The 22,804-nt window shown below is 42.7% G+C and overlaps 2 protein-coding genes across 2 annotated transcripts in view; both read right to left on the bottom strand.

The window, feature by feature from the left end:
- The window catches only part of stk10 (serine/threonine kinase 10), a 76,441-nt gene extending 72,006 nt beyond the window's left edge, over positions 1 to 4,435 (bottom strand). Inside the window, exon 1 of the mRNA XM_072445685.1 lies at positions 4,196 to 4,435. Coding sequence (XP_072301786.1) covers positions 4,196 to 4,351 — 156 coding nt within the window. The 5' untranslated portion in view covers positions 4,352 to 4,435. The remainder of the gene's footprint in view (positions 1 to 4,195) is intronic.
- A 2,280-nt stretch (positions 4,436 to 6,715) lies between these two features.
- Positions 6,716 to 22,523, bottom strand: LOC140360266 (cytokine-like protein 1). Its single transcript, XM_072445475.1, has 4 exons — positions 22,350 to 22,523; positions 18,487 to 18,531; positions 11,363 to 11,509; positions 6,716 to 6,925 (listed from the first exon to the last, which is right to left on the bottom strand). The coding sequence occupies exons 1-4, from the start codon at positions 22,521 to 22,523 to the stop codon at positions 6,863 to 6,865; spliced, it is 429 nt and encodes a 142-aa protein (XP_072301576.1). The 3' UTR covers positions 6,716 to 6,862.
- Positions 22,524 to 22,804: the final 281 nt, after the last annotated feature.

Here is a 22,804-nt window from a genome sequence, read left to right as displayed (position 1 = left end):
TAATGGGATTATTGACCACGAAAGGCTCCAACTATGGCTCATTTTATTTTTTTCAAACATGCATCCTTAATCTAAATGAAACAATATGCCAACTACTACAAATGTCGATCAACCTAGACACCGCTGACCGATTAATCGACTAAACGACTACAGGATCACCGCCCCGGGTGCCACGGCGAGGAGCACGTACAACCTATTCTTCTATAAAAAGTCACATCTTCATGACCTCCAAGAGATGTTCCAAGCGCCTCATGATCGTCCCTCCGGTCTGTCCCGGAGCCGTTTAAAGTCAGCCTCAAAGTGGATAGGGATCGGCCCCGTCTCACATGCTCCGTCTGTTCAAAAGGTACTTTATAAGTCCATTTACGTAACGCGCCTCGGACCTGCGCTTGCGTAACGCCCGGGGGTTACCCTTACGTGGAAGAGCCAGTCGCGGGTTCAGAAAGTTCACACCCTTTTGTCCTTTTGTGTCCAGGACAGTGACAACAACGGAGCTGTACGTGTTCACATCGCGAGTAAACTTTGGTACAGTTCAAAAGTCGATTAATATGCCCTAATAAACAAATTCTCCGTTGCAAAGTCTAGATTTGCTCCAGATTTGTTTTACACACATATTTATTCACCTTTTTTTAATGACAAGCCCAACTATTGCAAAACCTGTACCTAAATACTCCAAACATTGGTATTTGTGACTAGATTTGTCAAAAGCAGGGAAAATCCGATACTTCTAAATGGTAAAAACACAAAAGACCAAAACATAAATCACACAAACGGGACAGAAATTGTTTGACTAGTTCAAGACTTGTTTAAGTTTAAGTTTGTGTTGAACAATGAAATATCAAAATATTTAGTCTATTACTTGGTGTCAAAATCGGGTTTGAAATGTTAGCATCGTGACAACACTGTTTGCGACACATTCAAATAAGTAATGAATAAAGAGACTCAATAAGCAGCAAAAATAAATACATCTTGAAATTACTACAAAGACTGCACACGGGTGTAGAGTAAATATGACTTTAAATCCGACTTGATGCCATTAAAACCTCTCAAATATGAACCAAAAACAGCAGGAAACCTCTGAAAACAGTTCAGTTCAGTGTCTCGAACGCCACTTCTCCCAGAGTTATGAATGCACTCCACTGTACGAGACCGGGCCTGGACACTGGGGCTGTGTGAGGGCGCAGAGGAGGAAGACGAGGAGGAGGAGGACGAGGACGAGGAGGAGGACGAGAGATGGACACAAGTGAAAGAGAAGAGTGTGCAAAGTGTTAAAGGCAAACGTCTGTCCGAGGCATGCGTAGACTGGGCGGGGGTGGGCGGGGCTTGGGCGTGTGACTTCCCAATACCAAATACTGTGGATATTAATGTAGTTGTTGTAGCATACATCTGTCCCGCAGACCACTTCTGTGTATTTGTGGTTAAAGGAAGACAAATACCGTATTTTCCGGACTATAAGTTTTGGCCGGGGTGAGACTTATACTACTCCAGTGTAACTTGTATATGTTATTTTCCTTCTCTATTATGCATTTTTTGGCTGGTGCGACTTATAGTCCGGAAAATACGGTATCTCATGGTTCTTTTACATATAAAATAGTACATTTCCTGTAGGATTGATTGATTCTTATTGACATAAACAAATATCTTTATTCGAGATGTCAAGAGTCATCGATATCAGGTCACAATAATATCAGACAATTTTAGAAGCAAAATTATGTCTTTAAAATTAATCTATGGTCAAAAAACAGACCTGAATGTAAATTACTTTTTTATTTGGCTGTTTTTGTCACTATAGATTTTATTTTCTCATTCAGAAAGTCCGATTTTGTGAAGCTGGCCACAAAACGGAGGGATATTAATGTGTCGAGACGAGGGGAATGAAAGAAACTGTCAGACGTCACTTTTCGCTCGTGTAAATCGTGAATAATTGCTTTTTCTTCACAATAATCGTGACACTAAAACCTGTAACACGCCACATCTTCATTTGTTGTGCATGATCTTAATTATGATCCTCGGACAATATTTTAACAAAGCATCAGTAAATGTCTTGGTCGAGGGTCAAGTATTAAACAAAATCTGAATAGACAATACAATTAAATACAAAAGGACAGAAATATCGTACTTTCCGGACTATAAGTCGCTCCAGACTATAAGTAAATAAGTATAAATATAAGTATAAGTCGCACCCCGGTCAAAACTATGAAAAAAGCGACTTATAGTACGGTAATCACTTTAGTTCCTTGTTTGGATGGTCATTTTGAGATTATTTTGTTAGTTATGTTGTTCATAGTTTGTTAGTTGTAAATATACTAAATATTAAAATTGATACATTTTTCAATACATTTCTCACAAAGTACTGCCTTCGATGAACTTTTATAAATGTGGAAGATCGTCAGGATAATTACGCCACAGGGTGTGACGGTCTGGGCCAAGTCAGTAATAATAATAATAATAATAATAATAATAATAATAATAATAATAATAATAATAAGTCACCAAGATGTGAAAAAAGGTGTTTCAGCAGCTTTTTCTAATTTAAAAAAGTTTTAACCTGAAAAACCGGTCAAGTTTGAACTTTTCATACATCTTGGCTGTCAACGTTTTATTTTTGTAATTGCAAGAATGAAACTGGAGAAGGTTTGGTAAAAAAAAAGAGCGTCGACTACTTACTTAAAGTGCCTATTGTTCAACTAAAATGCTGTTAAGACAAATATATTTTAAATTGAGCTACAAATTGAGCTAAAATTATGGCAAATATTATCCAAGGTTAGCACAGTTTTAGGGTTAGAACTTTACTTCCTTGTTGTGATTGATGACGTCACACTAGGAAATTACTTAGCAACCACTTGGCCTAAACTCATTTAATGGCACAACATGTTTTATCAGTCGAATAAAAATATGTGGGAGCACTTTTATTTGTTGAATTCTTGTTTAGAGTCAAAACTGTTTTTTGCGTAAATTATTATTCTTATTGGACGCATGACTGTGATGTCACTTCCTGTCATTTTCTACAGATTTTTCAACTTTTCTCCAAAAATACCAACTTGATCGGTGTAAAACTATCATTTATTTTTGCAGATAGTATAAATGCACCAAATAAAGTCTAAATGAGCTCATCATAAAAACCTGTCACACACACACGGCCTTTTTACTGTAACTACAGCGTTTCAAATCTTTGGACAGCCCTGTTCTAGATGTTCTACAGTTTAACAGAGGGCCCCATTTTGAAACTTACACAGAGCCGGGGGCCACAAACAACCCAACTTCGTCAAATTTGATGAAGGACAAAGTCAATCAATGGAAATTTTGCATTTGACATAGTTTCAATGCGCCTCCACACCTTTTAATAAGACGTGGAACATGAATATTAGGTTGGTATAATATCAAAAAGGCTTGAATTTGTTTCCAATTTTACAGTAAAAAAAAAAAAAAATGGTCTGAGGGCCGCATTTGGCCCCCGGGCCGTAGTTTGGACATGCCTGATCTAGAATGTATACCTGCCCGTCACGTTGCCCGGTGGCGAATGGGCTTTGTGCGAAACGATCGGATTCGAGGAAACGGGGAAACTTTCCGCAGCGTTTCACGAAGACGTTTCGCAATGAATCCAAGACGCCAGCGGATGTCAACGGAAAAAAAAATATATATAGATCTATTTCACAGTATCTCGACAATATTCAGGATATTTCTATGATGCATAAATGTGTAATGTGCTCACATGATCTTGGTTCTAGAAACAAGAATCTCAGAAAAGTGCAGAAATATCCGTTTATGCCCTTGTTTGGACATGTGTTCCTTTTTGTGGTCATTTTGGATTATATACCATGATCCATTTTTGTTTACATCTCCCGCCTCTAAGTACACGGCACATTTCAATAACGTGCACCTCCCTGTGCCAAATGTGACGTCAACTTTTTAAGCCAAAGTTTAGTTCTTGAGAATTTCAGGTTATTAATGAAAAGGTAAACACAGCACTTTGAAGAGATGTAGAGGTCACGTGACCGAGCGCGTTCTATGACAATTAAACACTGATCTTATTATTGCGCATCATATATAATTATAATGTCTTTTACTATCAGCCACTTTCACATGTCCCACTCTGATGGGACATGCTTCATAGGCAGCACGAGCCGGGACACGTCCACCCGCGCGTGGACCGCGTCTCCCGCGCGCACTCGCCGCGTCTCCCACGCGCACTCACCTTGTAGACTTTACCGAACGCGCCGTCGCCCAGCTCCCCCACGATGTCCCACTGGTCGTTGGGGTTGACGTCTCTGTGCACGTGCTCGTACTGCTTCACCTTCTTCTTCATGGTGGTTGGCAGCCGAAAGATGTTGTGGAACCTTGAAAGTGCCATTTTGTATCCAAATGTGGCCAAACTTCCACGCGCTGTGTCCTTTACGCACGCGGCCGAGACGCGCCTACGTCCAAAACTCTTTACCTCCTCCTTTAAGTCTCTGTCCTACGTTTTCCAGAGAGTTGAAACGCGTGATACAAAGTGCAGAGAAGTTCTTGACTTCACGCGGCTCATCCGTGTCACCTGCGGGAGTTTGCGGTCGTCATAGCGCCATGAGCAGCTGTGGCGCGCGCTGACCACCTGCCGTGGATCCACTTCAGCTGATGCCCGGGCAACAAGTCACAGGCCCCACCCTGTTCTGTCCGAGGTACTTACGTACCTACGTACTTACGTACTTACGTACGTGCGCGCGCGCGTGCGCCCACTGGCGTCATGGAAATGTAGTTCTTCGAGATGAACGAGGCCATTGAGCGCAGATCCATGCGCAGCGGTGAGAAGACTCTACATCCGGGTCTGGAGCAGGGGCGTGGTCATTTTGGAACGCAACTGCCAATGACAGAAGTGTGCCATGTTTTAGAGCTGCACAGTGTTGTTTATGTGTTATTAACTTATTAAAGCAGCACTATGACACTTTTCTGGTGGATAGTGGTGTTATGTCTGAATGACCTGAAACTAAAAGAAATCAAGATTAATTTATTGAAAACAAGATGAAAGTTACTAAAATTATGTTGTTATTGCTTTGTCTGGAATGTTACACAGTGTGGCATTATCTATCTTGCATTTGATCCATTACAGGCGCTTTTATTGCTCAAAGACGTTCATTTTAACTGTGAGCTGGGTGGCCTCTCCACAGATCTGACCTGTAACTTGGCCTGGTGGTCTCACCTGCTTGTCTCCATGGAGATGGGTAAGTTCAGTACCATACTAAGCCGAACAGTGTCAGACGAATGCCTTTGTGACCTTTGTGTGAATTAGGGACTTTACTGTTCTGAGTGAAGCAACACCATCACCATGGAAACACGCGGGCTGCAAACCCTTTACCAGAACATGATTTTGAATTACAGTTCAAAGTTTATTCTTCATGTTTAAGTACAAACTGATTTCATGCTTAAACGACACTGGGACCCCCCTTAAATAAACATACAATGGACACGGGACCCCCAAAATAAACATACAATCGACCCGGGACCCCCCTTGAATAAACATACAATCGACCCGGGACCCCCAAAATAAACATACAATCGACCCGGGACCCCCCTTAAATAAACATACAATCGACCCGGGACCCACCTTAAATAAACATACAATCGACCCGGGACCCCCCTTAAATGAACATACAATCGACCCGGGACCCCCCTTAAATAAACATACAATCGACCCGGGACCCACCTTAAATAAACATACAATCGACCCGGGACCCCCCTTAAATGAACATACAATCGACCCGGGACCCCCCTTAAATAAACATACAATCGACCCGGGACCCCCCTTAAATGAACATACAATCGACCCGGGACCCCCCTTAAATAAACATACAATCGACCCGGGACCCCCACGGCAGAATGAAAAGTCTGTAATCAATTTAAGTTGCACAACATTTTAAAAATCATATCTGGATAGAACAAGTTCTCATTTTTACTCAGTGTTTTCTCGCCTCCTTGTGGCCAATAGTGACAAGTGAACGCACCAATTCTACCAAGAAAGTCTGACTAAACCAGGCTAAAACACAGACCTGGATATTTAAATGTGGTGTTATTATTATCATGGCCCAAATAATTATGCTTTACAATATTATCACACTTTAATAAAACTGCTGACTTTTAAAAAACGTCACGAACATCAACAATCGTTCTTTGAATATTACGAATAAGATTTGTGTAATGTGTAACGAAAGTTGGACAAACGTGGACCTGATTCGTAATATTAGTGATCTTTGTTGTTTTCATTGATAACAAAGTGCAATACTATGAAGTTCTGTTAAAGTATTGCACTTTGTCAGCGATGAAAACAACACAGATCTTGTGGAAAACGTCACAGAGAAATAGATAATAAATGATCACAATTATTCAAAATGCACCACAAACGATTAGTGTCTTACCCTTTTTATTGCGATAAACTATATGATGACGTATGGTCCCGTCCCCGGTGCCACCACCAGGGGGCGACCAATGCCACAGTTTGAGAACCACGGTCACAGATTATTCACTTTAAGCGTCTATTTTTGGATTAATGACTCAATTTTACGTAACAATTGCACGATGAGAGTGATAAAAGGGTCATTTGTCACCAAGGACACTCTGACCTCTGGCCTCATTTACATCATTGACTCATTTGCAGATGCTATAGGCGACATGGACACAAAATGGCGGCGCTAGGACAAGTTTGGACAAGTCGACGAACTCCACAGAGATCAGATGTTCCCCCGGGATGAAATAACGAGACGGCATTTTTTTTTTTTTTGCTTTGCTTAGCATTTTTAATTTGCAGAAACTCAAGGGCAGCGAGTTTTAATTGGCCCGGGACGAATGATTAAGAAGCGCTGGGCAGGACACGGGCTCGACAGTCGGTCTCTCAATAGTGGCCCCGCGCCGGTCTCTCCAGCGCCGCGCAGTCGTAAACGGTGAACGCCAAGTCCTGCAGAAGCAAAGCCATTTCATCAACGGGAGGAAAATGTAAAGTCACACGAGAAAACGAATCATAAAAAGAGGAAATGGCAGTGAAGTTGTTGTTCTTTCGTGAATTGAGGCACATTTAAGCACATTTCTGATGGATGTGATTCGATTATTGCCCACACTGTATTAGGAAATAGCGCTGCTGAGTTACACCTTCTGAAAACTGGCAAAAATGTCCTTGAAATAAGTGAAATTATCATTAAAAGTGAATTTTTCTCATCAGGAATTCTTGAAATAAGCGTAATAATCGTACTTTTTGAGCGTATATTTCGTAGAACTGTCTCAAAACCAGTGAAGTCTGGAGTTAAGTGGATTTAAATATTGGTCGGAACGAGACAATCTCGCCTCGTCTCGTTCTCGACGACCGAATCTCGTGTCGTCGACTTGTGGGAATTGTGTCTCGTCCCAAATTCACCGCTCACAATTTTTGCTTTGTTTGATTAAAGTTGGAGGTTTGGGTGAGGATTCGGTTCAGGAACAGTTTATGAGGTTAAGTTTAGGACAAGTGCCACGGTGTTTGAACCAAGCAGGACTTTTATTTTGACCTAAATGTGCCATAATTTTTTTTAATTTGATGTTTAGTTGATATCTTCTTGTGGAAAACATCTATAATAGAACTAGGCTTTGATCACGTGGATTCTGAAGAAAAATGTACATTTATCGAGTCAAAAATGACATTCTATTGTCTAAAAGTAATGTATTTTTAACACTTTTGTGGTATTGAAATTGGTATTGACTTTGGACCAAATAGGACTGTTATTTTGATTTAAATGTGCGTTAATTCTGTTTGTATTTAAGTCATTATTTTGTAATTTTATCATTTTATAAAATTGGAAAAAAAAAAATATATATAAATATTTAAAAAAAAAAAAATATATATATATATTTATATATATATATATATATATATATATATTTTATTTTATTTTTTTTTTTAAATGAAAAAAAAAAACGGTCCTCTCCTTGAACCGACACCTTAACGTGGTGGAGGGGTTTGAGTGCCCGAATGATCCCGGGAGCTATGTTGTCGGGGGCTTCATGCCCCTGGTAGGGTCTCCCAAGGCAAACAGGTCCTAGGTGACGGGTCAGACAAAGATCGGTTCAGAAGCCTCTTATGACGACGACACGAACAAGGCCGTTTACGTCGCCCGGATCGGCGTCACCGGGGCCCCATCCTGGAGCCAGGCCTGGGATGGGTGCTCCATGGCGAGCGCCTGGTGGCCGGGTCTTACCCCACGGGGCCCGGCCGGGCACAGCCCGAAAGAGCGACGTGGGGCCGCCCTCCCGTGGGCACACCACCCGCAGGAGGATCCATAAGGGGCCGGTGCAGAGAGATCTGGGCGGCAGTCGACGGCAGGGGCCTCGGCGACCAGATCTCCAGACACAGAGACTAACTCTGGGGACATGGAATGTCACCTCGCTGGGGGGGAAAGAGCCTGAGCTTGTGCGGGAGGTTGAGCGATACCGACTAGATATAGTCGGCCTCACCTCCACGCACAGTTTGGGCTCTGGAACCCATCTCCTCGAGAGGGGCTGGACGCTCCACTTCTCTGGTGTTGCCCGCGGGGAGAGGCGGCGGGCTGGTGTGGGCTTGCTGATAGCCCCTCAGCTCAGCCGCCACGTGTTGGAGTTTACCCCGGTGAACGAGAGGGTCGCGTCCCTCCGCCTTCGGGTGGGGGACAGGTCTCTCACTGTTGTGGCGGCCTACGGGCCGAACAGCAGTGCAGAGTACCCGGCCTTCTTGGAGTCCTTGGGAGGGGTACTGGACAGTGCACCGACCGGGGACTCCGTTGTTCTACTGGGGGACTTCAACGCCCACGTGGGCAATGACAGTGACACCTGGAGAGGGGTGATCGGGAAGAACGGCTTCCCCGATCTGAACCCGAGCGGTGTTCAGTTATTGGACTTCTGTGCTAGCCACGGATTGTCCATAACGAACACCATGTTCAAGCACAAGGGTGTCCATCAGTGCACATGGCACCAGGACACCCTAGGCCGGAGGTCAATGATCGACTTTGTTGTCGTGTCATCAGACCTCCGGCCGCGTGTCTTGGACACTCGGGTGAAGAGAGGGGCAGAGTTGTCAACCGATCACCACCTGGTGGCGAGTTGGATCCGCTGGCGGAGGAGGAAGCCGGACAGACTTGGCAGACCCAAGCGCATTGTGAGGGTCTGTTGGGAACGTCTAGTGGAGCCCTCTGTCAGTAGGGTATTCAACTCGCACCTCCGGGAGAGCTTCTCCCATGTCCCGGGGGAGGCTGGGGACATTGAGTCCGAGTGGACCATGTTCTCCGCCTCCATTGTTGATGCGGCTGCTCAGAGCTGTGGTCGCAAGGTCTCCGGTGCCTGTCGTGGCGGCAAACCCCGAACCCGGTGGTGGACACCGGAAGTAAGGGATGCCGTCAGACTGAAGAAGGAGGCCTATCAGGCCACTCTGGCTTGTAGGTCTCCGGAGGTCATCGACGGGTATCGGCAGGCCAAGCGAGCCGCGGCTCGTGCTGTCGCAGAGGCAAAAACCCGGGCCTGGGAGGAGTTCGGGGAGGCCATGGAGGAGGACTATCGGTCGGCACCAAAGAAATTCTGGCAAACCGTCCGGCGCCTCAGGAGGGGGAAGCAGTGTCTCACCAACACCGTTTACGGTGCGGGTGGAGGCCTGCTGACCTCAACTGGGGATGTCGTCGGACGGTGGAAGGAATACTTTGAGGATCTCCTTAATCCCTCAGTCACGTCTTCCGAAGAGGAAGTGGAGACCGGGGACTCGGTGGCTGGCTCATCCATCACCCAAGCTGAAGTCACTGGGGTTGTTCGCAAACTCCTCGGTGGCAGGGCTCCGGGGGTGGATGAGATCCGCCCTGAGTACCTAAAGTATCTGGATGTTGTAGGACTGTCTTGGTTGACACGTCTCTGCAACATCGCGTGGCGTTCGGGGACCGTGCCTCTGGACTGGCAGACCGGGGTGGTGGTCCCTCTGTTCAAGAAGGGGGACCGGAGGGTGTGTTCCAACTACAGAGGGATCACACTCCTCAGCCTCCCGGGTAAGGTCTATTCCAAGGTACTGGAGAGGAGAATCCGACCGATAGTCGAACCTCGGATTCAGGAGGAGCAGAGTGGTTTTCGTCCCGGTCGTGGAACACTGGACCAGCTCTATACCCTCCATCGGGTGCTCGAGGGTTCATGGGAGTTTGCCCAACCAGTCCATATGTGTTTTGTGGATCTGGAGAAGGCTTTCGACCGTGTCCCTCGGGGTGTCCTTTGGGGGGTGCTCCGGGAGTACGGGGTCCGGGGCCCTTTGCTCAGGGCTGTCCGGTCCCTGTATGACCGGAGCAGGAGCTGTGTTCGCATTGCCGGCAGTAAGTCAGACCTGTTCCCAGTGCATGTTGGACTCCGCCAGGGCTGCCCTTTGTCACCGGTTCTGTTCATAATTTTTATGGACAGAATTTCTAGGCGCAGTCAGGGGTCGGAGGGTGTCCGGTTTGGGGACCACAGGATCTCATCTCTGCTGTTTGCAGACGATGTTGTCCTGATGGCTCCATCAAACCCGGACCTGCAACATGCCCTGGGACGGTTTGCAGCCGAGTGTGAAGCGGCTGGGATGAGAATCAGCACCTCCAAATCCGAGGCCATGGTTCTCGACCGGAAAAAGGTGGCTTGCCCTCTCCAGGTGGGTGGGGTGTCCTTGCCCCAAGTGGAGGAGTTCAAGTATCTCGGGGTCTTGTTCACGAGTGAGGGAAGGATGGAGCGTGAGATCGACAGGTGGATCGGTGCAGCGGCTGCAGTCGCTGCATCGGACCGTTGTGGTAAAGAGGGAGCTGAGCCGAAAGGCAAAGCTCTCTATTTACCGGTCGGTCTACGTTCCTACCCTCACCTATGGTCATGAGCTTTGGGTAGTGACCGAAAGAACAAGATCGCGGATACAAGCGGTCGAAATGAGTTTCCTCCGCCGTGTGGCTGGGCGCTCCCTTAGAGATAAGGTGAGGAGCTCGGCCACACGGGGGGAGCTCGGAGTAGAGCCGCTGCTCCTCCACGTCGAGAGGAGCCAGCTGAGGTGGCTCGGGCATCTGTTTCGGATGCCTCCTGGGCGCCTCCCTCGGGAGGTGTTTCAGGCATGTCCCACCGGGAAGAGGCCCCGGGGAAGACCCAGGACACGCTGGAGAGACTGTCTCTCGGCTGGCCTGGGAACGCCTCGGGATCCCCCCGGAGGAGTTAGAGGAAGTGTCTGGGGAGAAGGAAGTCTGGGAGTCCCTGCTCAGACTGCTGCCCCCGCGACCCGGCCCCGGATAAAGCGGCAGAAGATGGATGGATGGATGGAAAAAAACGGTATTGAATATAAAGCTGAAGTTAGACATTTTACCCAGAATGCACGCACACATTTGAACTCCCCCCTCTTGTCTTGTCTCACCCCGTGACACTTTTGGGACATGATGATGAAGAGCTGCCTCAGGGTGTGTCCGAGCCGCTGGACGTCCCGAGTGTAGGAGCAGCGTCGGTCCCTCAGCCCCTCCAGCAGAGACATGTACGTCCTCATCTTGTACATCACACACGCGTTCTAACAAACACACAACTACTGCGATTACAGGGGTCACACAAGACTGGGGGGTCAGACCTATGTTCCCCGGTGCCTATGTTCCCCGGTGCCTATGTTCCCCAGTGCTTATGTTCCCCGGTGCCGATGTTCCCCGGTGCCTATGTTCCCCGGTGCCTATGTTCCCCAGTGCTTATGTTCCCCAGTGCCTATGTTCCCCGGTGCCTATGTTCCCCAGTGCTTATGTTCCCCAGTGCCTATGTTCCCCGGTGCCGATGTTCCCCGGTGCCTATGTTCCCCTGTACCTATTAACCCCGGTACCGGGTAATACAGGTACCGGGGAACATAGGTACGCACCTAGACTGGAGCGCAGGGCGAAGCGAGAAGCAGCCTCATGGGTTTCAGAGATGAACCACTGTTCATGGTACTTCAAAAGGAAACAAGTAACGGAAACACACGACCAAGATGTTTGTGTTTTTCCATCTGTTGCGTGCAGTTGTAGTAGTTGTTGTGCGTGCAGTTGTAGTAGTTGTTGTGCGTGCAGTTGTAGTAGTTGTTGTGCGTGCAGTTGTAGTAGTTGTTGTGTGTGCAGTTGTAGTAGTTGTTGTGTGTGCAGTTGTAGTAGTTGTTGTGCGTGCAGTTGTAGTAGTTGTTGTGCGTGCAGTTGTAGTAGTTGTTGTGCGTGCAGTTGTAGTAGTTGTTGTGCGTGCAGTTGTAGTAGTTGTTGTGCGTGCAGTTGTAGTAGTTGTTGTGCGTGCAGTTGTAGTAGTTGTTGTGTGTGCAGTTGTAGTAGTTGTTGTGCGTGCAGTTGTAGTAGTTGTTGTGCGTGCAGTTGTAGTAGTTGTTGTGCGTGCAGTTGTAGTAGTTGTTGTGCGTGCAGTTGTAGTAGTTGTTGTGCGTGCAGTTGTAGTAGTTGCTGTGCGTGCAGTTGTAGTAGTTGTTGTGCGTGCAGTTGTAGTAGTTGTTGTGCGTGCAGTTGTAGTAGTTGTTGTGCGGTAGTTGTTGTGCGTGCAGTTGTAGTAGTTGTTGTGCGTGCAGTTGTAGTAGTTGTTGTGCGTGCAGTTGTAGTAGTTGTTGTGTGTGCAGTTGTAGTAGTTGTTGTGCGTGCAGTTGTAGTAGTTGTTGTGCGTGCAGTTGTAGTAGTTGTTGTGTGTGCAGTTGTAGTAGTAGTTGTGCGTGCAGTTGTAGTCGTTGTTGTGCGTGCAGTTGTAGTAGTTGTTGTGCGTGCAGTTGGAGTAGTTGTTGTGCGTGCAGTTGTAGTAGTTGTTGTGCGTGCAGTTGGAGTAGTTGTTGTGCGTGCAGTTGGAGTAGTTGTTGTGCGTGCAGTTGTAGTAGTTGCTGTGCGTGCAGTTGTAGTAGTTGTTGTGCGTGCAGTTGTAGTAGTTGTTGTGCGTGCAGTTGTAGTAGTTGTTGTGCGTGCAGTTGTAGAAGTTGTTGTGCGTGCAGTTGTAGTAGTTGTTGTGCGTGCAGTTGTAGTAGTTGTTGTGCGTGCAGTTGTAGTAGTTGTTGTGCGTGCAGTTGTAGTAGTTGTTGTGCGTGCAGTTGTAGTAGTTGTTGTGCGTGCAGTTGGAGTAGTTGTTGTGCGTGCAGTTGTAGTAGTTCTTGTGCGTGCAGTTGTAGTCGTTGTTGTGCGTGCAGTTGTAGTCGTTGTTGTGCGTGCAGTTGTAGTAGTTGTGCGTGCAGTTGAAGTAGTAGTTGTGCGTGCAGTTGTAGTAGTTGCTGTGCGTGCAGTTGTAGTAGTTGTTGTGCGTGCAGTTGTAGTAGTTGTTGTGCGTGCAGTTGTAGTAGTTGTTGTGCGTGCAGTTGTAGTAGTTGTTGTGCGTGCAGTTGTAGTAGTTGTTGTGTGTGCAGTTGTAGTATTTGTTGTGCGTGCAGTTGTAGTAGTAGTTGTGCGTGCAGTTGTAGTAGTTATTGTGCGTGCAGTTGTAGTAGTTGTTGTGCGTGCAGTTGTAGTACTAGTTGTGCGTGCAGTTGGAGTAGTTGTTGTGTGTGCAGTTGTAGTAGTTGTTGTGCGTGCAGTTGTAGTAGTTGTTGTGTGTGCAGTTGTAGTAGTTGTTGTGCGTGCAGTTGTAGTAGTTGTTGTGTGTGGAGTTGTAGTAGTTGTTGTGCGTGCAGTTGTAGTAGTTGTTGTGTGTGCAGTTGTAGTAGTTGTTGTGCGTGCAGTTGGAGTAGTTGTTGTGCGTGCAGTTGTAGTAGTTGTTGTGCGTGCAGTTGTAGTAGTTGTGCGTTTGTGCGTGCAGTTGTAGTAGTTGTTGTGCGTGCAGTTGTAGTAGTTGTGCGTGCAGTTGTAGTAGTTGTTGTGCGTGCAGTTGTAGTAGTTGTGCGTTTGTGCGTGCAGTTATAGTAGTTGCTGTGCGTGCAGTTGTAGTAGTTGTGCGTGCAGTTGAAGTAGTAGTTGTGCGTGCAGTTGTAGTCGTTGTTGTGCGTGCAGTTGTAGTAGTTGTGCGTGCAGTTGTAGTAGTTGCTGTGCGTGCAGTTGTAGTAGTTGTTGTGCGTGCAGTTGTAGTAGTTGTGCGTGCAGTTGTAGTAGTTGCTGTGCGTGCAGTTGTAGTAGTTGTTGTGCGTGCAGTTGTAGTAGTAGTTGTGCGTGCAGTTGTAGTAGTTGTTGTGTGTGCAGTTGTAGTATTTGTTGTGCGTGCAGTTGTAGTAGTTGTTGTGCGTGCAGTTGTAGTAGTTGTTGTGCGTGCAGTTGTAGTAGTTGTTGTGCGTGCAGTTGTAGTAGTTGTTGTGTGTGCAGTTGTAGTATTTGTTGTGCGTGCAGTTGTAGTAGTAGTTGTGCGTGCAGTTGTAGTAGTTATTGTGCGTGCAGTTGTAGTAGTTGTGCGTTTGTGCGTGCAGTTGTAGTAGTTGCTGTGCGTGCAGTTGTAGTAGTTGTTGTGCGTGCAGTTGTAGTAGTTGTTGTGCGTGCAGTTGTAGTAGTTGTTGTGCGTGCAGTTGTAGTAGTTGTTGTGCGTGCAGTTGTAGTAGTTGTTGTGCGTGCAGTTGTAGTAGTTGTTGTGCGTGCAGTTGTAGTAGTTGTTGTGCGTGCAGTTGTAGTAGTTGTTGTGCGTGCAGTTGTAGTAGTTGTTGTGCGTGCAGTTGTAGTAGTTGTTGTGCGTGCAGTTGTAGTAGTTGTTGTGCTTGCAGTTGTAGTAGTTGTGCGTGCAGTTGTAGTAGTTGTTGTGCGTGCAGTTGTAGTAGTTGTTGTGCGTGCAGTTGTAGTAGTTGCTGTGCGTGCAGTTGTAGTAGTTGTTGTGCGTGCAGTTGTAGTAGTTGTTGTGCGTGCAGTTGTAGTAGTTGTGCGTTTGTGCGTGCAGTTGTAGTAGTTGCTGTGCGTGCAGTTGTAGTAGTTGTTGTGCGTGCAGTTGTAGTAGTTGTTGTGCGTGCAGTTGTAGTAGTTGTTGTGCGTGCAGTTGTAGTAGTTGTTGTGCGTGCAGTTGTAGTAGTTGTTGTGCGTGCAGTTGTAGTAGTTGTTGTGCGTGCAGTTGTAGTAGTTGTTGTGCGTGCAGTTGTAGTAGTTGTTGTGCGTGCAGTTGTAGTAGTTGTTGTGCGTGCAGTTGTAGTAGTTGTTGTGCGTGCAGTTGGAGTAGTTGTTGTGCGTGCAGTTGTAGTAGTTCTTGTGCGTGCAGTTGTAGTCGTTGTTGTGCGTGCAGTTGTAGTCGTTGTTGTGCGTGCAGTTGTAGTAGTTGTGCGTGCAGTTGAAGTAGTAGTTGTGCGTGCAGTTGTAGTAGTTGCTGTGCGTGCAGTTGTAGTAGTTGTTGTGCGTGCAGTTGTAGTAGTTGTTGTGCGTGCAGTTGTAGTAGTTGTTGTGCGTGCAGTTGTAGTAGTTGTTGTGCGTGCAGTTGTAGTAGTTGTTGTGTGTGCAGTTGTAGTATTTGTTGTGCGTGCAGTTGTAGTAGTAGTTGTGCGTGCAGTTGTAGTAGTTATTGTGCGTGCAGTTGTAGTAGTTGTTGTGCGTGCAGTTGTAGTACTAGTTGTGCGTGCAGTTGGAGTAGTTGTTGTGTGTGCAGTTGTAGTAGTTGTTGTGCGTGCAGTTGTAGTAGTTGTTGTGTGTGCAGTTGTAGTAGTTGTTGTGCGTGCAGTTGTAGTAGTTGTTGTGTGTGGAGTTGTAGTAGTTGTTGTGCGTGCAGTTGTAGTAGTTGTTGTGTGTGCAGTTGTAGTAGTTGTTGTGCGTGCAGTTGGAGTAGTTGTTGTGCGTGCAGTTGTAGTAGTTGTTGTGCGTGCAGTTGTAGTAGTTGTGCGTTTGTGCGTGCAGTTGTAGTAGTTGTTGTGCGTGCAGTTGTAGTAGTTGTGCGTGCAGTTGTAGTAGTTGTTGTGCGTGCAGTTGTAGTAGTTGTGCGTTTGTGCGTGCAGTTATAGTAGTTGCTGTGCGTGCAGTTGTAGTAGTTGTGCGTGCAGTTGAAGTAGTAGTTGTGCGTGCAGTTGTAGTCGTTGTTGTGCGTGCAGTTGTAGTAGTTGTGCGTGCAGTTGTAGTAGTTGCTGTGCGTGCAGTTGTAGTAGTTGTTGTGCGTGCAGTTGTAGTAGTTGTGCGTGCAGTTGTAGTAGTTGCTGTGCGTGCAGTTGTAGTAGTTGTTGTGCGTGCAGTTGTAGTAGTAGTTGTGCGTGCAGTTGTAGTAGTTGTTGTGTGTGCAGTTGTAGTATTTGTTGTGCGTGCAGTTGTAGTAGTTGTTGTGCGTGCAGTTGTAGTAGTTGTTGTGCGTGCAGTTGTAGTAGTTGTTGTGCGTGCAGTTGTAGTAGTTGTTGTGTGTGCAGTTGTAGTATTTGTTGTGCGTGCAGTTGTAGTAGTAGTTGTGCGTGCAGTTGTAGTAGTTATTGTGCGTGCAGTTGTAGTAGTTGTGCGTTTGTGCGTGCAGTTGTAGTAGTTGCTGTGCGTGCAGTTGTAGTAGTTGTTGTGCGTGCAGTTGTAGTAGTTGTTGTGCGTGCAGTTGTAGTAGTTGTTGTGCGTGCAGTTGTAGTAGTTGTTGTGCGTGCAGTTGTAGTAGTTGTTGTGCGTGCAGTTGTAGTAGTTGTTGTGCGTGCAGTTGTAGTAGTTGTTGTGCGTGCAGTTGTAGTAGTTGTTGTGCGTGCAGTTGTAGTAGTTGTTGTGCGTGCAGTTGTAGTAGTTGTTGTGCGTGCAGTTGTAGTAGTTGTTGTGCTTGCAGTTGTAGTAGTTGTGCGTGCAGTTGTAGTAGTTGTTGTGCGTGCAGTTGTAGTAGTTGTTGTGCGTGCAGTTGTAGTAGTTGCTGTGCGTGCAGTTGTAGTAGTTGTTGTGCGTGCAGTTGTAGTAGTTGTTGTGCGTGCAGTTGTAGTAGTTGTGCGTTTGTGCGTGCAGTTGTAGTAGTTGCTGTGCGTGCAGTTGTAGTAGTTGTTGTGCGTGCAGTTGTAGTAGTTGTTGTGCGTGCAGTTGTAGTAGTTGTTGTGCGTGCAGTTGTAGTAGTTGTTGTGCGTGCAGTTGTAGTAGTTGTTGTGCGTGCAGTTGTAGTAGTTGTTGTGCGTGCAGTTGTAGTAGTTGTTGTGCGTGCAGTTGTAGTAGTTGTTGTGCGTGCAGTTGTAGTAGTTGTTGTGCGTGCAGTTGTAGTAGTTGTTGTGCTTGCAGTTGTAGTAGTTGTGCGTGCAGTTGTAGTAGTTGTTGTGCGTGCAGTTGTAGTAGTTGTTGTGCGTGCAGTTGTAGTAGTTGCTGTGCGTGCAGTTGTAGTAGTTGTTGTGCGTGCAGTTGTAGTAGTTGTTGTGCGTGCAGTTGTAGTAGTTGTTGTGCGTGCAGTTGTAGTAGTTGCTGTGCGTGCAGTTGTAGTAGTTGTTGTGTGTGCAGTTGTAGTAGTTGTGCGTTTGTGCGTGCAGTTGTAGTAGTTGTTGTGCGTGCAGTTGTAGTAGTTGTTGTGCGTGCAGTTGTAGTAGTTGTTGTGTGTGCAGTTGTAGTAGTTGTTGTGCGTGCAGTTGTAGTAGTTGTTGTGCGTGCAGTTGTAGTAGTTGTTGTGCGTGCAGTTGTAGTAGTTGTTGTGCGTGCAGTTGTAGTAGTTGTTGTGCGTGCAGTTGGAGTAGTTGTTGTGCGTGCAGTTGTAGTAGTTCTTGTGCGTGCAGTTGTAGTCGTTGTTGTGCGTGCAGTTGTAGTCGTTGTTGTGCGTGCAGTTGTAGTAGTAGTTGTGCGTGCAGTTGTAGTAGTTCTTGTGCGTGCAGTTGTAGTCGTTGTTGTGCGTGCAGTTGTAGTCGTTGTTGTGCGTGCAGTTGTAGTAGTTGTTGTGCGTGCAGTTGGAGTAGTTGTTGTGCGTGCAGTTGTAGTAGTTCTTGTGCGTGCAGTTGTAGTAGTTGTTGTGCGTGCAGTTGTAGTAGTTGTTGTGCGTGCAGTTGGAGTAGTTGTTGTGCGTGCAGTTGTAGTAGTAGTTGTGCGTGCAGTTGTAGTAGTTGTTGTGCGTGCAGTTGTAGTAGTTGCTGTGCGTGCAGTTGTAGTAGTTGTTGTGCGTGCAGTTGTAGTAGTTGCTGTGCGTGCAGTTGTAGTAGTTGTTGTGCGTGCAGTTGTAGTAGTTGTTGTGCGTGCAGTTGTAGTAGTTGTTGTGCGTGCAGTTGTAGTAGTTGTTGTGCGTGCAGTTGTAGTAGTTGTTGTGCGTGCAGTTGTAGTAGTTGCTGTGCGTGCAGTTGTAGTAGTTGTTGTGCGTGCAGTTGTAGTAGTTGCTGTGCGTGCAGTTGTAGTAGTTGTTGTGCGTGCAGTTGTAGTAGTTGCTGTGCGTGCAGTTGTAGTAGTTGTTGTGCGTGCAGTTGTAGTAGTTGCTGTGCGTGCAGTTAGAGGCCGTCACACCGCAGCAGCGGCGCGCGGTGGTGAGTGGGCGGCCATCAATCACTCACTTTCCTTTTTTAGGACCAAATTAAAAGCTGGATCCTCTGGTTTGAGGGAGGAAGCGATGAAGAGCTCTGATTGTAGCGTCCAGACTGAAGTGAAACTACTACTTAAAAAGCACAATAGCACTTTTTCCACTGCACAGTTTAATCTCATCATAAACTACTGCGTACAACATACTTTTCATGGCGGAACGCAGTAATGTTTGACTTACATGGACATCGAGGTGCAGCTCCGGCATATGTGCCATGCACTGACCCTGCAGAGGAATAACAACATGTTATACAGCAAATCTCTGTAAATAACATGTGATTCAGTCATGTCAAATCAATCAATACTATAATACTACTTTCATTTACTACTATAATACTACTATCATTTACTACTATAATACTACTTTCATTTACTACTATAATACTACTATCATTTACTACTATAATACTACTTTCATTTACTACTATAATACTACTTTCATTTACTACTATAATACTACTATCATTTACTACTATAATACTACTTTCATTTACTACTATAATACTACTTTCATTTACTACTATAATACTACTATCATTTACTACTATAATACTACTATCATTTACTACTATAATACTACTTTCATTTACTACTATAATACGACTATCATTTACTACTATAATACTACTATCATTTACTACTATAATACTACTATCATTTACTACTATAATACTACTTTCATTTACTACTATAATACTACTTTCATTTACTACTATAATACTACTATCATTTACTACTATAATACTACTATCATTTACTACTATAATACTACTATCATTTACTACTATAATACTACTATCATTTACTACTATAATACGACTATCATTTACTACTATAATACTACTTTCATTTACTACTATAATACTACTATCATTTACTACTATAATACTACTATCATTTACTACTATAATACTACTTTCATTTACTACTATAATACTACTATCATTTACTACTATAATACTACTATCATTTACTACTATAATACTACTATCATTTACTACTATAATACTGCTTTCATTTACTACTATAATACGACTGTCATTTACTACTATAATACTACTTTCATTTACTACTATAATACTACTTTCATTTACTACTATAATACTACTTTCATTTACTACTATAATACTACTATCATTTACTACTATAATACTACTATCATTTACTACTATAATACTACTATCATTTACTACTATAATACTACTATCATTTACTACTATAATACTACTTTCATTTACTACTATAATACTACTATCATTTACTACTATAATACTACTATCATTTACTACTATAATACTACTATCATTTACTACTATAATACTACTATCATTTACTACTATAATACTACTATCATTTACTACTATAATACTACTATCATTTACTACTATAATACTACTATCATTTACTACTATAATACTACTTTCATTTACTACTATAATACTACTTTCATTTACTACTATAATACTACTATCATTTACTACTATAATACTACTTTCATTTACTACTATAATACTACTTTCATTTACTACTATAATACTACTTTCATTTACTACTATAATACTACTATCATTTACTACTATAATACTACTATCATTTACTACTATAATACTACTATCATTTACTACTATAATACTACTATCATTTACTACTATAATACTACTATCATTTACTACTATAATACTACTATCATTTACTACTATAATACTACTTTCATTTACTACTATAATACTACTTTCATTTACTACTATAATACTACTATCATTTACTACTATAATACTACTATCATTTACTACTATAATACTACTATCATTTACTACTATAATACTACTATCATTTACTACTATAATACTACTATCATTTACTACTATAATACTACTATCATTTACTACTATAATACTACTATCATTTACTACTATAATACTACTATCATTTACTACTATAATACTACTTTCATTTACTACTATAATACTACTTTCATTTACTACTATAATACTACTATCATTTACTACTATAACACTACTTTCATTTACTACTATAATACTACTTTCATTTACTACTATAATACTACTATCATTTACTACTATAATACTACTATCATTTACTACTATAATACTACTATCATTTACTACTATAATACTACTTTCATTTACTACTATAATACTACTTTCATTTACTACTATAATACTACTATCATTTACTACTATAATACTACTTTCATTTACTACTATAATACTACTATCATTTACTACTATAATACTACTATCATTTACTACTATAATACTACTATCATTTACTACTATAATACTACTATCATTTACTACTATAATACTACTATCATTTACTACTATAATACTACTATCATTTACTACTATAATACTACTATCATTTACTACTATAATACTACTATCATTTACTACTATAATACTACTATCATTTACTACTATAATACTACTATCATTTAATACTATAATACTACTTTCATTTACTACTATAATACTACTTTCATTTACTACTATAATACTACTATCATTTACTACTATAATACTACTATCATTTACTACTATAATACTACTATCATTTACTACTATAATACTACTATCATTTACTACTATAATACTACTATCATTTACTACTATAATACTACTTTCATTTACTACTATAATACTACTATCATTTACTACTATAATACTACTATCATTTACTACTATAATACTACTATCATTTACTACTATAATACTACTTTCATTTACTACTATAATACTACTATCATTTACTACTATAATACTACTATCATTTACTACTATAATACTACTATCATTTACTACTATAAAACTACTTTCATTTACTACTATAATACTACTATCATTTACTACTATAATACTACTATCATTTACTACTATAATACTACTTTCATTTACTACTATAATACTACTATCATTTACTACTATAATACTACTATCATTTACTACTATAATACTACTATCATTTACTACTATAATACTACTTTCATTTACTACTACTATCATTTACTACTATAATACTACTATCATTTACTACTATAATACTACTATCATTTACTACTATAATACTACTATCATTTACTACTATAATACTACTATCATTTACTACTATAATACTACTATCATTTACTACTATAATACTACTATCATTTACTACTATAATACTACTATCATTTACTACTATAATACTACTATCATTTACTACTATAATACTACTATCATTTACTACTATAATACTACTTTCATTTACTACTATAATACTACTATCATTTACTACTATAATACTACTTTCATTTACTACTATAATACTACTATCATTTACTACTATAATACTACTATCATTTACTACTATAATACTACTTTCATTTACTACTATAATACTACTTTCATTTACTACTATAATACTACTATCATTTACTACTATAATACTACTATCATTTACTACTATAATACTACTTTCATTTACTACTATAATACTACTATCATTTACTACTATAATACTACTTTCATTTACTACTATAATACTACTATCATTTTTTTAGAACATAGAACAAAAAGAACATAATAATAATATGAAGATGATGGTGAAGATGATGATTATGATTATATGATTGTGATTATTATTATTATTAAGAAGAAGTTTTTCAAGGGGATTTACAGTATTTTCTGAGGGTCCGTTTGGGTCAGAGTTTGGAATTTGGAGGAAGTTTTAGTTCAATCGCGCTGATTAAAAGTCGTGAAATCAACACTGAACGCCATTTGTATTTTGTTTTTGAACACCGCACATTATTCTTATTCTTTTGACAAAGTCCATCACCCCATTGCTATAAAGTGTGTTCTAAATGAGATTCAATCGTTCTTTTTAAAGATATTACACTTTTATTGCTCTATATTTCAGTGTAGCTTCAGGCTAAATCATCTGCTCGTTCGTTCGGAATATTTTCACCCATTCATTTCCTCCCGGTTCATTTCACATCATGAGAAAACACCTCATGAAACGTCTTCTGGTTGCGTCTCGACTCACCGTCTCGTAGTGGCTCTGGAGGTAGGCGGCCCAGCTCGTGGCTTCTCGTGCCATGCTCAGGACTTTGGAGTAACACGTCGGAGGGATGAAGGGCGGAGAGGCGTCGGTCACAGGAGAGAGCGGCGGCAGCAGCAGCAGCAGCAGCAGAAGAAGACGACGAGTGAACGGCGCCATGTTCTCCGGCCGAGCCACGTCTGCGTTTGGGCCGAGGTCGTGGCTCCTTTGTTTTGCTGGAGCATCTCTTCAGACAGGGGAGGGTTGCGGCTGCGGTGGTGATTATACGTGAGCGATAAATCATCCGAGCGAGTGAGGAACTTTGGGAGCGGCGTCAACTTTTTCATCCCGATGTCTGCTGAAAAGGCCTCATAAAAATGAAGATAAAAGCTGTAATAGGCGGAATATATAAAGTTATTAGAGAATGGGAAGTATTGAATTGACTGAACTCTTAAGCTTGT

The sequence above is a fragment of the Eucyclogobius newberryi genome, unplaced genomic scaffold, assembly GCF_026437365.1.
Source record: "Eucyclogobius newberryi isolate DKJ021-1_F unplaced genomic scaffold, fEucNew1.0.hap1 SCAF_15, whole genome shotgun sequence".
In the NCBI taxonomy this organism is placed as follows: domain Eukaryota; kingdom Metazoa; phylum Chordata; class Actinopteri; order Gobiiformes; family Gobiidae; genus Eucyclogobius; species Eucyclogobius newberryi.
This window is presented reverse-complemented; position numbering and strand designations above follow the sequence as displayed.